Source organism: Lissotriton vulgaris, chromosome 3_1 (assembly GCF_964263255.1).
Source record: "Lissotriton vulgaris chromosome 3_1, aLisVul1.2, whole genome shotgun sequence".
Lineage (NCBI taxonomy): Eukaryota > Metazoa > Chordata > Amphibia > Caudata > Salamandridae > Lissotriton > Lissotriton vulgaris.
The window spans coordinates 983704980-983720750 of record NC_141689.1 but is presented as its reverse complement, the minus strand read 5'-3'; the positions used below and the strand labels follow the sequence as shown (position 1 = coordinate 983720750).

General features: G+C 38.8%; 1 protein-coding gene across 4 annotated transcripts in view; it reads right to left on the bottom strand.

The window, feature by feature from the left end:
* Positions 1–15771, bottom strand: part of LOC147727294 (protein prune homolog 2-like) — a 1486257-nt gene that overhangs the window by 165461 nt on the left and 1305025 nt on the right. For all 4 annotated transcript variants that reach the window (XM_086961350.1, XM_086961348.1, XM_086961347.1 and 1 more), the window contains exon 15: positions 7754–7840. In XM_086961350.1, coding sequence (XP_086817476.1) covers positions 7754–7840 — 87 coding nt within the window. The remainder of the gene's footprint in view (positions 1–7753; positions 7841–15771) is intronic.

The window sequence follows — 15771 nt, the reverse complement described above, 5'->3', positions numbered from 1 at the left end:
AGAAGTGGACACAATCTCTGGTTGTAAGGAGTTTAACAATTTGGCCGCTGTGAGTGATATGGTTGGATATTTGACCGACCCGGTCTGTGTGAGTGAATAATATATTTAACCCAGTCCTGAAGAAGCCAAAGAAGACCAGGCGCAAACGTAGTCACGTCGACACACCAGTGGAGGAATCTTAGAATATCTGCAATTTTTTGCCATTTTTGTATGTTTCACGTGAGCTTGGCGAATCTATAGCCATCCAGTGTGACATTTTGAGGATTTCCTGTTAGTGGTTCTCCTACAATCTGAGGAAGACACTAGTGTATATATATATATGTGTATATATATATATATATGTGTGTTTGTAGGGTTATTATCATTATTGTGTATTTTCACATTGTTGAATGCTGTATTGTAAATTATTTGGTCATTTGTTGTTACATGTTGCGTTTTAAATAGGCAACCTTGCCCTGTGTATGTAAAAGATAGTTTAAGGTTGATCAAATGAAGTTGAATTGAGAAGGCAATGAAAGTACTCGTCTCAAGAAAAATTAAGTATTGTTTCCTTTAATACCCACTTTTGAATGTATTAGATTACAGGACCGAGTGTCAAACAGTGACATTGAGTCACACAGTGGGGTGGGGTCAGCAATCTCACTTACCCCATCCCACTCTTTGACGAGTGAGGTACTGCTGCCTTCCCTCATTGGCTGACCTTAGGTGAGCCAATGAGGAAAGGCAGCAATCCCCACCCTCCTGGGTCCGCCAAGGCTTTCATCTCCCAGAGCCGCAGTACAAGTTTGTTTTATGTTTCTGGATGTTTGGTGCTTGTATAAATGGATGCATTTGTTGTGAGTGAATGTTGTGAATGGGTGTGTTTGTGTGTGTGTAGCCCACTCGCCTCAATCCCTGCCAAATATACCGGCCACCACTGTAGTGAATAGCTGTTGGTGCTATTTTGGGCTGAATTATAGGCACTGTTTATGTTGCACAAGATGTCTATAGAGATTCCCTCCATGACCAACATACAATATGACTGGCAGCGCAAATACAATTATTACCAAGTGTATGAGCTCTCAAAACATCCACCATGTAACTGCCCAGTAAGCCCAAACATGTCAACTTTTGAAAACCTGTGAGGCAGTCTCATGGATTCTAAATTAACTGAACCCTAAACCTGAGGGATTTGGCAGAGCATACCTCTTAACCTTCTGATTCTCTAAGGAGGGGGCACCATTCAGTCCTTTTACATCAATCAATATACCTCACAGATGATGGTAAAAAAGGGAAGCAGAAAAATAGCCCTGGTCTTGATGCTGAGAAAGCATGTGACAGGACTGACTGAGACTTTATATGCGATACCCTGCATGCCATGGTCATAGGGGAATAGTTTCTCCGATGGGTCTGGTGGGTATCATTCACAGAGAGTTTGTGTGAACAACATCATGTCCCAGTCGATCAATAAAAAAAGAGGGACGAGTCGGAGGTTTAAGTTTTTATTACTCTTGTTTGCACTTACCATGGAACCAATGGTGCAGGGGATCAGGGTCAACAACCTGAGCAAGGGGGTCTGAGAGGGAAAAATGTGTTAAGCTAATTATGGATGGATATAACATCCTACTCTCCCTGGTAGATCCCACAAACTTCAAGCTCCTAGATGGAGAAGCACCTGGAGCAAGTGCTGGGCTTCAGAATCAACCTGAGCAAATTGGAAGGGTTGAGTGTCTAAAGTGGCAATTCAGACACTGATGGGCTAGTTCCTCTTAGATGGGCAGATAATCAATAAGATGTCCGTGGATCAAGATATCAGGGACCCTACCTAAAACCAAGAAGATTAGCTTACAATCAGTGCAAACAGCATCAAAATTAAAATTAGTGAGTTGGAAGAATAATTTGGTCTCTTGGCTAGGACATATAGCAGTAACCTTGAAAGTGACTGTGTTACAAAAAATCGTATACATCTTCCAAACTTCAACTTTAACACTGCACATAAAACGGGTCTGCAATTCAGATCTGAAAAATATATGCTCATATTTTATAAGGTAAGGGAAGAAAGTTAGAATAAGCAAGGTACAGTGCATTCATGGTGATGAGATGGGGGTTTTGGAGTACCCAATCTGCTGTAATACTATAGGGGTCACATTTGTAAAACCTTATCAGTTGGACTCGGAGGGAAAACTAGAAAAGCTGGAACATGATAGACCACACACTAATGCCACCCTGAGAGTCTGGAACAGCATAAGTGATAGTGATTTGAGATGTGCTAAGTGAGGGAGAAATCAAGAACAACTGCTGGAGGATTTTGGTGACACGGAAACCGAATGGCAGATATTTCCAGCGTCCACAATGAATCCCTCCTGGAATTCTACGAAGGAGGGCATGCATTCTCGAGGAGTTATTGACTATTACATAAGGCAATACAGGAAGAGGAACTACCATACCAGAGATCTTTGGAGAGGGAGCTGGGTATAATTTTAGATGTAGAGCAATGGAGAGACATACTTAGAAAAGCCAATCGCGTTGCAAAGCCCACAAGTGGAAAAGAGGCACTCCTAAAGAGCTTATGTAGGTGGCACTATAATCCAGAAAACCTAGGGCAAATGGGGCACCCGGGTGTGGGGGGACTACATTTTGGAGGGATTGTGGGGAGATGTGCTCCATGACACACAAACATTGGTCATTCCCACGAGTGGGGCCATCCTCTGGTGAAAGGGTCATGCAAACAACAAAGTCTCATATAGCGAAATGCTTAGAGGGGATACTTTAGAGAAAGCCCGGTAAAAAGATATTCCCACCTCATTACAGAAAAGAGAAACCTGCATCACATATGCTGCTGACGGCTAAGCAAAAAATACTAGGGCTATATGGGATCATTAGTTGCCCAAAACAAGCGGATGGTGAAACTGTGGTGGATACTGGGATGGAAAAATGGCAAAAGCAGCCAAGGAAAAGAGAAATCCTTTCAGAAAGTGGGGAAGTATGTACACTACCTGGGTAGAGAATTCAAAGAACAACAATGTCCGAAGAGATCATGTGTACTGGGGACTTACTTAGCGTTTTAGCGGTAGCCTGTAGTCCCTCTAGGGGGCAGGAGGTCATGACTTTTGTTATCCTGGTGCCAAGCCACCTATAGCATTTAGATCCCTGCCTTTCTTGCAGGGCCGCACTGCTGTGAAGGGAGCCGCCATCAGGGCAGCTCCTTTGACAGCTATGAAGTTAGCCAAATAGACACCATGTGTACCCGCTCAGCTTTTTGTTCTCAAGAAACAAACTTCTAAAGCAGGCATTGGTTTCTTGAAAACAAAGAACAGATGACCCCGAATTGAAGGTAAAATGAGTGATGGTCTCCCTACTCTAAAAAAGGCAGGGCGGCCATCATTGAGACCCAGCATTCCTGTGGTGGACAGACTGCTGGGTTAAGGTTTACCACTGGCAGAGGCATTGGACGCTCCTTCACCAGTCACCAAATAGTTTTCCTGACTCTAAATAAAGCAGGAAAACTGCAGGTTTAAGTTCTGCTCGCTAAATGAGTTTGATTTATTTCTCTTTGTTTAGTTTGTTTTAATATTTGAATCTGCAACATTCTATCTTTTGAGTCAGGTTTCTGTTGTTTTATTTCACCATTTTCACATTTTCACTAGATCTGATAAAGACTTTACCAACATTAGCACTTGTCCCCCGGAGTATTTACAAAACACTAGGCTGTTGGACCTCTATATCATCAAAGCAGTCCCCTGGTTGGTTATTCCTTTGAAGGTTCTTCACTTACCTTTCCTCAACATGCCTGAAGTGTGAATCCTTCTAATCTGTGGGGCCGATTCACAGAACTAATCTGAGAAAAAATCCTCAACTTACTACTTTTGGTATTCACAGAAGGCATTTAGTAGTAGTAAAGTTAGGATTTTGTCTTAAGTTTGACTTAAGATAGACTTAAGATAGACTTAGGACAGACTTAGGACAGACTTAGGACAGACTTAAGACAGACTTAAGACAGACTTAAGACAGACTTAAGACAGACTTAAGACAAAATCCTAACTTTACTACTACTAAATGCTTTCTGTGAATACCAAAAGTAGTAAATTTAGGATTTTGTCTCGTATTACTTCTGTGAATTGGGCCCCATGTCTGGACACTGCTGAGTACAGAGATTCAGATTAGGATACTTGTATGAGGGCACAGCAAACCACAAAAAGAAATGGTATGTAACTCAGATGAGACTTCCCTAGTAGCTCATAAAGTAGAGTTCCAATTATTCCAATCAGGGGTTCACTTTGTAAAATGTAATCCTTAGCAGGGATCAATGACATAAGATCGAGGAAAACAATATTGATTCTCACAGATATCAGAAATTAAATGTAGTTTACAAATTATATTGCCTTCCTATATTTAACTAATAAAAGCACAAATATTGATAACTAAAATATAGTTGTTAAAACTATCTAGTTCTACTTATATAGATAACATGAATATTAGAAACAAAAATATGGTTAGATTTAAATAAAATGTCAAAAAAATCGAAATACACAATATTGAATACATTAATATCATAATAAACTAAGGAATATATTATAAAACAATACATGACCTTCATTTTAATTCAAATAAAAATAAAATTACACTTTTAAAACATTAATGAATAATGTAACATTATATTTATCTTATAACACTAAAATAAACAGTAAACACGTACAAATACACACTTCAACATATCAACTAATTAAGAAACTAAAAATACTTAATACACAGAATGTAATATAAAGATTAGACAACAATAAATTAAATTAGAAATATTCAATTCAATAATAGTGTAATTTTGGCCAGTTTGACCATAAAAGCATAGATAAAATAGCACACATCTCACATTTCATTCCCTTAAAAATAAATATAAAAAGCCAGATACGTACAATTATAAAAAATAGATAAAAACATAGCCAGTCATGGCCTAAACACATTATAAAATACAATACAAACTATGGTGGCAGCTAAGTGGTAGGAGTTTGCTTCATATGAGTCGCTGTAACGATCAGAAATAGGGGGTAATAGTGAATATTATAAAGTGCATGTGCCACATGTACAGTTTTGACTACTCTGGTATATACATTCGAATTTTAAAGGCATCAATCCGGAATAACAGTAAATTACTGTTGAAAGTAAATAAGTTAAATCATAACAATAATTCGAGATTAGACAGTTAATACCTTTGGAGAATCATTGTTAAACAAGGGGTGAACAGAGATTAGATCATCGTCATTCATTTCTAATTTTACTATTAATTTTTCTGAGTTGACTTTAGGAGTACTCGAGTGCACCACATAGAGATTAGAAAATCTGCTACCGAATAAGCTATAGGGAGGCTAGTATCATTGTTAATTATCCTATAGGCCTCAGAGCATCGCCTAGTTTCCAAGTTTCTGCAGATCTGGACCAACCACCATTTTCTTTCTTTGAGATAACCGGGGCAACAAAAAAAACACATGATAGACTGTTTCTATGATACAGTCACAAGCCAGACACCCCTGGGTTTGTGAGCCAGCCCATTTGTTTGTAAAGGCGCGAAGTGGCAGCACCCCATGTCTGAACTGGAGGTATAGCTTCCTGGCTCTTGCCGGCTTGATATTGTTCAATGCTGGCTCTAGGCTGTACACATCCTTAGTTTCTAAAAAAGCTGCAGTTAACTTGCCTACTAGGGGATTACTCTGTAGTTGTGCCAAATTATGCTCCGAGTAACAGTCCTTTAGTTCTTTCTTGGACAAAATGGCACATGCCTCTTCTGGGTTGTCCCAGAGATTGCCCCGTCTCATATTCGTTAGGGTATGTCGAAAGTGGGCGAGCCAGGGTAATCTCCTTGTCCCTGGTAAACTCATCACCTCTCTAAGTTCGTCCCTATAATCTACAAGTTCTGGGGTAGCCCATAGATGCCTCCAAAATAAAATAGGTTCGAGCTTGACTCCTTCAGCAATGGCCCTTACCTTATGTGGGGAGCTCCGAGGGAGACCAAACAGTTGCCTGAAAAAAGTGTTTTCTATTTTCATAAGGCTGTGAAGACAGCAATGACCCCACATCTCTGCTCCATACAATGCCGCTCCCCTGCCTTGAACCTTATATATATCTATCGGTGGGCTCACAGGCTTGCGACTGGATTTACGAAAAATCTTCACTAGGGCCCCTGTTTGTGCTAGTCTGAGAGTAGATTTATTTATTTGAGCCCCCCAATCCATTGTTTCTGTGATAGTTATGCCGAGGTAGTCAAAAGCGGATACTCTCTCTAGGGGTGTGCCATTAAGGGATGGATTTGAGCGGGAACTTTTGGCTGAGTTAAACACCATAAATTACATTTTTTGAAGGTTAATCTCAAGCCCTTTTTTTATTTACAAAATGCATCAAATCTATTAAGTACCCTATGTATCCTCATAGGAGATTTCGATAGCAATAAAGTATCATCGGCAAACATCATAGCTGGAATTTTGCGTGTTGCCAGCTTAGGGACATCCAAATCTTTCTCAATAAGTAGAAAATCAACTAACCCATTTATAATTAGGCTAAAAAGGGTCGGGCGAGGACACATCCCTGACGGACACCTCTTTCTACAGGGATAGGGTCCGTGAGTTTACCTTCCTTGCTATACCTTTTTTGGCTGTAATTGCCTTCATGCAGCCGCCTCACGATTTGGCAAGGATATACCAGAACCCCCACAGAATTATAAATATACATCATACCCACCAAAAATATAAACATTTATGTATTTTAAAAACAGAAACACTTATTAGCATCCACCATAAAAGAAAATAACTGATGAAAAAAGTCTAACCAAATGATTACTAACCAATAAAAACAACAGTAAAGTAAACTAACCAATAAAAACATACAAATAATTTAAAATACAATATTAAGGGAGCACAACACTTCAACACTTACCACACCAAAAAGATTAAAGCTACATAATGACAAAAAATCTGCCAGAATGCCCACAACAAACCAGAAAATAAAATCGGAAGAAAGAATATACATTCCTTCAGAAGTAAGTAAAACATTTATTCATTCATACTTAATGATATCTGACTTGAAAAACGTAATCATACAAATAACTAGCAAAACATTACTTTTTATGTATATACCAAACTTTAGAAACTACAGAAAAATTGCAGCACCATCGTCAAACTACAGAACCACCAATAAAATCCTGCAGCTCACATAGAAAGAGGAAAACACCTCTAGGGATTGTTTCTGTGCAGGAATGTGCAGGAAGGTGCCCCTTCCTGCATTTAAAGAATTCTTCTGACAACACACGCACCCTTGCACCATGGTGTCAGTGTGCCTGTGTTGGCTCTAGCCTGCCGAAACATCACGAGCGCATGAGGAAAGGACAGGAATGCACCGTTTTGGATAAATACAATGCATTCCTGCCCTTTCACTTTGATAAACGGTAGCGCAGCACGGTGACTTGCTACGATGTGCTGTGCCAAATCCCCATAAATGAGTCCATAGAATGCGACAGATGACCACCTGTGAGGGTCATCTGAGGCGCTAAAAGGAGGGGAAGCTATGCTTGGAATGGGGAGCATTGAGGAGCAGTGTGATAGTGAATATAACTTAGCACGGATTCCGAAGGTGCGATAAAAATGTCATCCAGTACAAACACAATAGAGTAAATACAGGGCGGAAATCTACAATAAACAATTACATGTCAAGTTAAACTTAAACAGTTCTAAACAGACTGCAGAAGCATATTCTGAGTGTAAAAGTTGTTTAAAATTGGAAGCCATTTTACCTGATGAAAGGCCGCGTCACGGTGAGAACAGTTCTGATAAACCATGATGGGTGAACAATTATAAACGACTTCAAGTTTTTTCTTAATCTATGTAAAAAAACAGAAAATAGCACCTTTCAAATTGTCATCTAACATCGATATATCTAAAATGGCAAACAGACAAGTATAATTTCCTAAAACTTATGCATGCTCCTTGACAGTAGCAGGTACAGATTGCAAAGGTCACCATAGAATGCATACATTTAGCCTCCACCCAACTTCACAGGTTTTCCTATTTGCACACAAATAGTAGAAATTATGATAATTCTTTCACTTGTTACACACCATAACACAGACGTTATAGCATTTATTCAGGATTTTACCAACAGAAATATAAGCAAAGAGAAATACTTTCAATTATACAATGGGCCACGAAGTAAGTCTAGCTGATTTTGAACAATCTCGTAATTGACAGTGCTCAATATAAGAAGCCTTGCACAGGTTGTGTTGTGATAGTGCCAGCTTCTCTCAACGAGTTCTGCAGAAACAAACATTGGTAAAGCTAATAAGTCTCACGTGTGAGAGCCATATTGGCTTTGTCAATTTCTTTTAGCCATGTTGTACAGCATTGCAACATGGCTGAAAGTTAGAAAAAAAGCAATATGACATGGCCAGCACGGACAATGAGAGGCAGTGATCCATTTATTTCTTAGGGAATTATTCTCTGCCTGCAAAAAAAAGTTTAATTATCTTATTTTGGGGGGCTGTGGCTTACACGCGTGGCAAGAAGGTGGCGTTTAGCTGAGCTCCGTCTCCTCACGGAGTTCATGAGGGTGATTCCGGCCATCTGGTGACCTCTTCTTGCACCTTTATCACTATATACGCTTTCAGATATATGGCGGCTCCTAATTGCGGCAACAGGTGAGTCTGGTTCGCATAGTACGACCACCTTTACCATGACTACATCCTCCTGTCGCGAGTGGCTGCAATTTTGTTTGCCAGGCGTCCGTTTTATCTGAGAATTATATGAGGGCAGAATGTCTCTCCAACTGTGGCTTCCTGAAGGCATATTTATATTTAGGGAGTGATGGCTCAAAACTACAGGAGACAGGAGAGTTAACACAGGACGGGCTCAAGCTGTGTTTTTTGCAATTTTCACTCAAGCTGTGTATGTTGTCTGCGTGCATCACACTCCAGTTGTGCACACTTCCTCTCATGTGAATGTTTATTGTCTTCTTGCTCCCTGCAGAGCCAATTGTTTATGCCTTCAACTGCACTTGTTGCTTCCCTCTGATGCCTAATTCTAGGAGGTCTTTTCTCTCTACGCCTTGCTCATCTCTTTAACGAGCCTGAATGCCTTGGTGAGCATTCTGTCTAGGAAATCCTCTAGCAAGCATAACTGCTTTATTACTTGAGGCTCGTTGTGGCCTGAAACGTAGACAGCTATTAGTAGGTCCCTTTATGGGAGCGTGTCTTCAATGCTTGACAGGATTATGATTGATAATTGTACTTTATTATTCTATGAAGCTTACAAAGGAGTTTTTTGCGGCCACCTGGTGACCTCCTCCAGCATCTCTCATGCACTTCTTGCTGTATGATGACTCAAGTCTGTGTTGGAGGACTCCTTTACTTCACATCAAATCTCCTGCATTTGTACAAGCTTGCAAACTCTTCAATTAATCTCTACTTTACAATGTACTACATGCCATAGTCCAATCATCTGGTATTTGGCTGTATTATTCATCAGCATTGGGACTCTTTAATTTCCATATCCCTATTGAGATACTTGTCATTGTGCACAGAAGGATCTCTACTTCTCAAAAACGTCATCACCGACAAATACATTTTGATCAAAATGGCTAGTGACACAGTCTCTCTCACGAAGATATCTTCATCTGGCGATAAACCAAAAGGAGTCAAAAATGATTCTCCTTCTCCGGTGCAGTCTTTGTCTAATCCGGTCTTGGATTCAATTCTAGATGAACTGCGTGCACTAAAACCATTCATGAATAGCACAAATGAAAAGCTGCAACTGATTGAGGACTGATGGATCAGTATGGAAGGTAAAAGGTCTGAAATGGAATAACGTATAAGTAATCTTCAAGATGTGGCTACTAAAATACCCTCATTGGAACAAGAAAACAATAAGCTTAAACTTCATACCGAGGATTTGGAGAATTGCAAAAGAAGAAACAACCTATGACTGTATGGACTACCTGAAAATGTTGAAGGTACGGATCTTCTTTCTTTTTAAAAGAAATTCTTATCTGATCTTCTCAACCTTCAATTCTCGACTTCACTCAACATCCAGCAGGCTCATCGTCTTGGTCATCTTCAACCTCACTCCAGCAAACCACGTGGTATTATTATGTTGTTTCTATAATTCATCGACCTGATGCAGGTATTAAAAATTGCCAGAGAAAAGCGTCACCTTGTCAGGCCCTAACATCTTCATATCGCAAGATCTTTCCAACGCTACCAATGCCAGGCGTAAAGAATTTCAAGCTCTCCATCCACAATTGAAATCTATGAACATTCATTATGGCCTCTTACATCTCTGTCTCTGCAAGATAACTCATGAAGGTGTCTCCCGTTCATTTGAGGATCCTTCTAAATTAAGACAGTTTCTGCTTTCCGTTACCAGAATGTCTATGGATACCAATGCTCTATGCTCTTAATTCAGTTAACTTGTTATTGCTTTATATTTCATCATCTTTTTGTTGTGGTCTCTGTTTTATACCCCTACGTTGTCCTATGCCGCCTAATCTTCTTTATAATTCTCTAAATCGCCAACTCCCTTATCTCCCTCAGCTCCATCTTTTCTCATTGTTGCTCTTGTCCTTGAGGGCTGACATGCCCAATTCTTATTTCTTTCTCTTTATATTTCAGAACTAGCTTTTTGTCTTTGATATGTCCCCATATCTCTTTATTTCTTTCACTTCTTTCACTTCTTTTCCATCTTTCCTTTTTCTGTTTTTTCTACCTCTTTCCTCCCTCCTTCTCCTGTCACCCTTTCCCTCCTTTATTTGCTCTATAATTGATTGTTCTGTTTGTTTCCTTTCCTTTCTTATTACTTCTAGTATGTTTCCAGATTTCTATGACCAATGTCTTTCATTTTCTTTGTTGTATCTTGCAGTTCGTCATCACTGTGATTATTCTCCTGTTCTTTAAACATTATTATGTTTAATGTTGTCTTGTGGAATTTCCGTGGTCTGGGTCATCCGTCAAACGTCAAAAGGTACTTTCTCACTTATCAAAACTTGATTGTCGTTTTTACAGGAAACCCACTGTAATGATGTTGAATTTCTTAAACTCAAGCGTCAGTGGGTGGGTCAAGTTGTTTTCTCACCAGCTATAAATCGCAAAGGTGGCGTTGCCATCCTCTGTCATAAATCTTTAAAATTACAAATTGGATCAACTGAGAATGATGTGATTGGACGATGGGTAATGCTACAAGCCATGGTTCATTATAATCTTGTCACCTTCTTTAATATTTATGGACCGGTTAAACCGGACCCAGATTTTTGGCACAATATTAAACTAAACTTATCTTCAATTACTAACCCTAATATTATTGTTGCTGGAGATTTTAATAATTGGCTTGACCCCTTCTCTTTAAATCACTAGGGGTATAGGGGGAAGGTGATCGGTAAGGCTGCCCCGACTCAATTAACAGTTAATCACACAAAGCCTTACCAAATCTACTTCATCCGTATATTAGACCAATACAAGGGGTATAGTATCTCGTTCTCAGTATATATACCCAGGATGTGTGAAATAACACTATTCCTATGGTCAGGATGTATACATAACTCAACACAATAAAAACACAGGCCAACACTTCCTTGGACCAGAAAAAGTGTAGAAAATAGAGTGAGTGCCTCACGGTAGTAACACCCGAGAGGGTTCCCGGCTAACAATCACCGGTTAACCCTCTTCTCATCATTGGTCACTCACTCTATGTGAAGAAACAAAGTGTACACAGACGAAATCAAAAGTGCACACGTGAGAATAGTGACAAAGAAAGACCAGTGAGTACATATAGACACTACTGTAGAATAATCTGTACATACATAGACCCCCACACAAACAAACAAACAAATAAAACCAGGCAAGGTTTTGCTGGCGGCTTATCTTTTATTCTGTTGCTGCAAAACCTCCCATTTAAAATTGGTTAATTATATACCATAGTTGTTCATCCTCAAGCCGACATGTTTCATTGCTCCTATTTCAGCAAATTCATCAGGGCAAATGAGGGTTTACTATTCTCAATCTTCACATATAAATAGTATGCAAGGACCTTATGGCTAACCAGTCAGCACATACTGGTAATCAAATGATGGACCCCGTGTAATGTGATCACGTGTCCGCCAATGGGTCTTCACTGATGTGAGCCACTGCTGCCGAGTCCCTCGGGCCCTCCCGACGATCCTTGTTGCTTCTTGTTCACTCTACGATGCCTGAAGAACTAGTAATCCTGATTGTTCTTCTCTAATGTTCACCATACTATGTCTCGCATTGAATATGTTTTAATTTCAAAATCTTTATTGCCCTCGCTTCAATCTCAGTTTCCCTTGATCTGTCCTTTACCACTCCTAAACAGGCTAGATGGAGATTTAACAATTCTCCATTATCTGATCAAACTTTTATTCTACATGGTACTTCGTTTATGCAAGAATTTTTCCAAATTAACAAATTAAGTGATACCTCTATGCATTATAACTGGGATGCTTTTAAAGCATCATTTAGGGCTTTCACAATCGCCTACACTGCTAGAAAGAAAAAAATATTAAATTCTCAATTCATCTCCTCTCTTAATCATATAAAGACCCTTGAGCACCTCTATTATACTTCCAAATCCCCTACTCACCTTCGGATCTAATTAAGGTTAAGTCTGACCTGAATAAATTGGCAACAACCGATGCTTGTAATATCCTACTTAAGATAAAATCTAACTATCATGGGGGGGTCAAAACAAAGCGGGTAAAATGCTGGCTAATAATTTAAAAGTCAAATCAGAAAAGAAAGCCATTGGTCCTATTCGTAATACCCATACTAACACTATATTGCACTCCGATTCAAATATTGTTAAAGCATTACAGACCTACTATCATGCATTATATATAGACGACACTCACCCCACCATAAATGACACACAGATATTTTCTGATGGCCTGGCATCCCCTCCCCTAACTCTGTTTTCGATGGTGTGGCTCTCTTGGAAAAATACATAACTCTTCAGGAGATATTAGATGCAATTAAATCCTTAAAAAGAGCTAAGGCACCTGGTCCTGATGGCTTCTCTGTTGAACTCAATTCCTCTTTCTCATCTATTTTTTCACTGCATTTGCTTGAGCTTTTTACCACCCTTATACAGCACTCTAAACCTGAAGGCTCTTCTCTTGATGCTCTTATTATAATCCCTAAACCAGACAAAGACCTTTCCCTCTGTCAAAATTATTGCCCAATCCCCTTAATTAATTATGACAGCAAAAATTGTTGCCTACTTATTAATCCTGACTAGTCTGGTTTTACTAAGGGTACACGCTCCTCAGACAATGCTAGAATGCTATCTAACATTCTCATCCTGGGAGGTAATTATTCAGATCCTCCAGAAGCATTATCTCTTGACGCTGAAAAAGCTTTTGATCATATAAATTGGCAATTCATGTTCACAACTCTTTAATGGTTCAGTTTCGGCCCCAAATGTATCTGATTCATTAAGTGATAATACTCCGACCCCTGTGCATGTGTAACTGTTAATGGTCTCTTATCTCCTTATTTCAATTTGCACAAGGGCACATGGTAAGGCTGTCCCCTTTCTCCGCTTTCATTTCTTTTATGTCTTGAACCCTTCCTTGAGCGCATTCATCATAATCCTTTGATAACTGGTTTTTGTCATAATTCCCATGAAATTAAATTGTCTGCTTATGCTGACGATATCTTAATTTATCTTTCGAAACCTCTAACCTCCTTATCCCTTTTTTTACAGGAGATTGATTTATATTCTAGATTATCTAGATATAAACTAAATTTCTCTAAAACTGAAATTTTACCTCTAAATTCTTTATGTTATCAATTCATGTTTTCCAAGACCTACTTTTAATGGTGTCCAACAAAAATGTAATATCTCAGCATATGGTTTTCCCCTACCATTTCCCATACTCTCACCCATAATTTTACTGCTTTGAAAATTAAGATTCAAACTTTACTCTCCTTAAGGTCCCCCTACATCTGTCCTGGTGGGGCAGGTTTGATACCATTAAAATGATGATTGCTCTGCTTACCTTATTTCTACTATCTATGTTACCCTTTAAAATTCACAACTAATATTTTAATCAAATTAATTACATTGGTACCACATTTTTCTGGCACAATAAACCCGCCCACATTGCTCTAACCAAATTAATCAAACCAAAGAATGAAGGGGGTGTTCTATTTCCTAATTTTAAAGTATATCACACTGCTTTTCTAATCAGACAGGTATATGCACTAAATAAGACACTACCATGATGCTCTAATATCTGGTTGGATTAGTTTCAAACGTTCTCTATTACATGATTTTTCTTTACACAACATTTGTTTTATGTCCAACTGTACCTTCATACTAGATATCCTGTTTTAAAATACTTCCAGAACCTGATACACTCACTATTAATGGATGGATCCAACTTTAACCAGGCCTTCCTTGCCTTCTCTATTTGGTACAATTAATTTATTAGGTTTCGCCATAAATCATTCTACGTCAAACACTGGAAAGAGAAGAATATTTTATATGTTCAACTTATTTTTGTATTCAAATAATTTTTATTGAAATATATCAAACAAGCAAGCAAATAAAGAAACAAATGACAGGGGAAATAATTACAATAGTACAGCAAATAATAAGACAGCATCTAAATACCCATATAAGAAAGTTGTTACAATGATGCTAAGGTTACCAACAATGACCATAATAATAATAATCATGATAACAAATATAATAATAATAATAATAATAATAATAATATTAATAATAATAATAATATTAACCCCTTAATTGCTGCCGTCGGTCAACAGATTTCCACAGTTTCTTGTGGGATTTACGCCAAGGGGAGATATGGAGGGATTCGTTATCTGCTCCTCTTAGGGAGGAAAGCCATTCCTGCCACGCTGTAAAAGATACTTCACTAGAGTATTTCCATTTACTCAGGATAACTTTACATGCTAAAGTGTGCATAAGGTCTAATAAGTAGCGATCCTTCAAGTCTTTGATCCTAGGATCCAATACTCCTAGTAGAATATAGGACAATTTTCTTGGAGGGATGGTGTTAAAGCTCTTATTTATGTATTTGTTGATCATATCCCAATATGATTGTAAATTCGGACAATAAAAGAGCATATGGGCAAAGCTGCCAATGTGGGATTTACAATTCCAGCACGTGGGGCTATCGCTGAGCTTAAGTTTTAAAATTGTCTCAGGTGTCCAATATGTCCTATTTATTAACATTAGTTTGGTTTGTGAAAGTATGGGTGATATTTTGCTCGAGAATGGTGTCAAATGAATTTTCTCCCATTCAAATGGGATGTTACTGGAGTTCTTGTGCTGTTTGCGGGAATTGGGAGAAAGAAGTTTGTATATCTGAGAGACACTGTGTCTGGATTTTACTAGCTTGGACATCTTGGGGACTATCAAGGGGGTCACAGGGTTTGATGGAGCACAGTTTGAGAAGAGATTTTAGTTTTAGGAATTTGTAAAAATCTAGCGGTGCATGTTCGTGATGGTTCTGAAGGTCGGAAAAAGGCAACTGCCTGTGTAGAGATCTTTGACTAGATTTATTCAATTTTTAGATCAGTGTTCCCAATATAGTGTCCTCCCATCTATCTTTAGGCTCAGGTTATGCCATAAGGAGGTCAGCTTGGACTTATTGATTTTATTTTTGGAGAATTTGTCCAGACGCAACAGGGCTCTTTTAGTGTTAAGCAAAATATATTTTGAGTGGGGAAAAGCAGAAACCCCATTGTTAATAGAGCGGTTAGAGGCATGCCGTTTGTGAGTG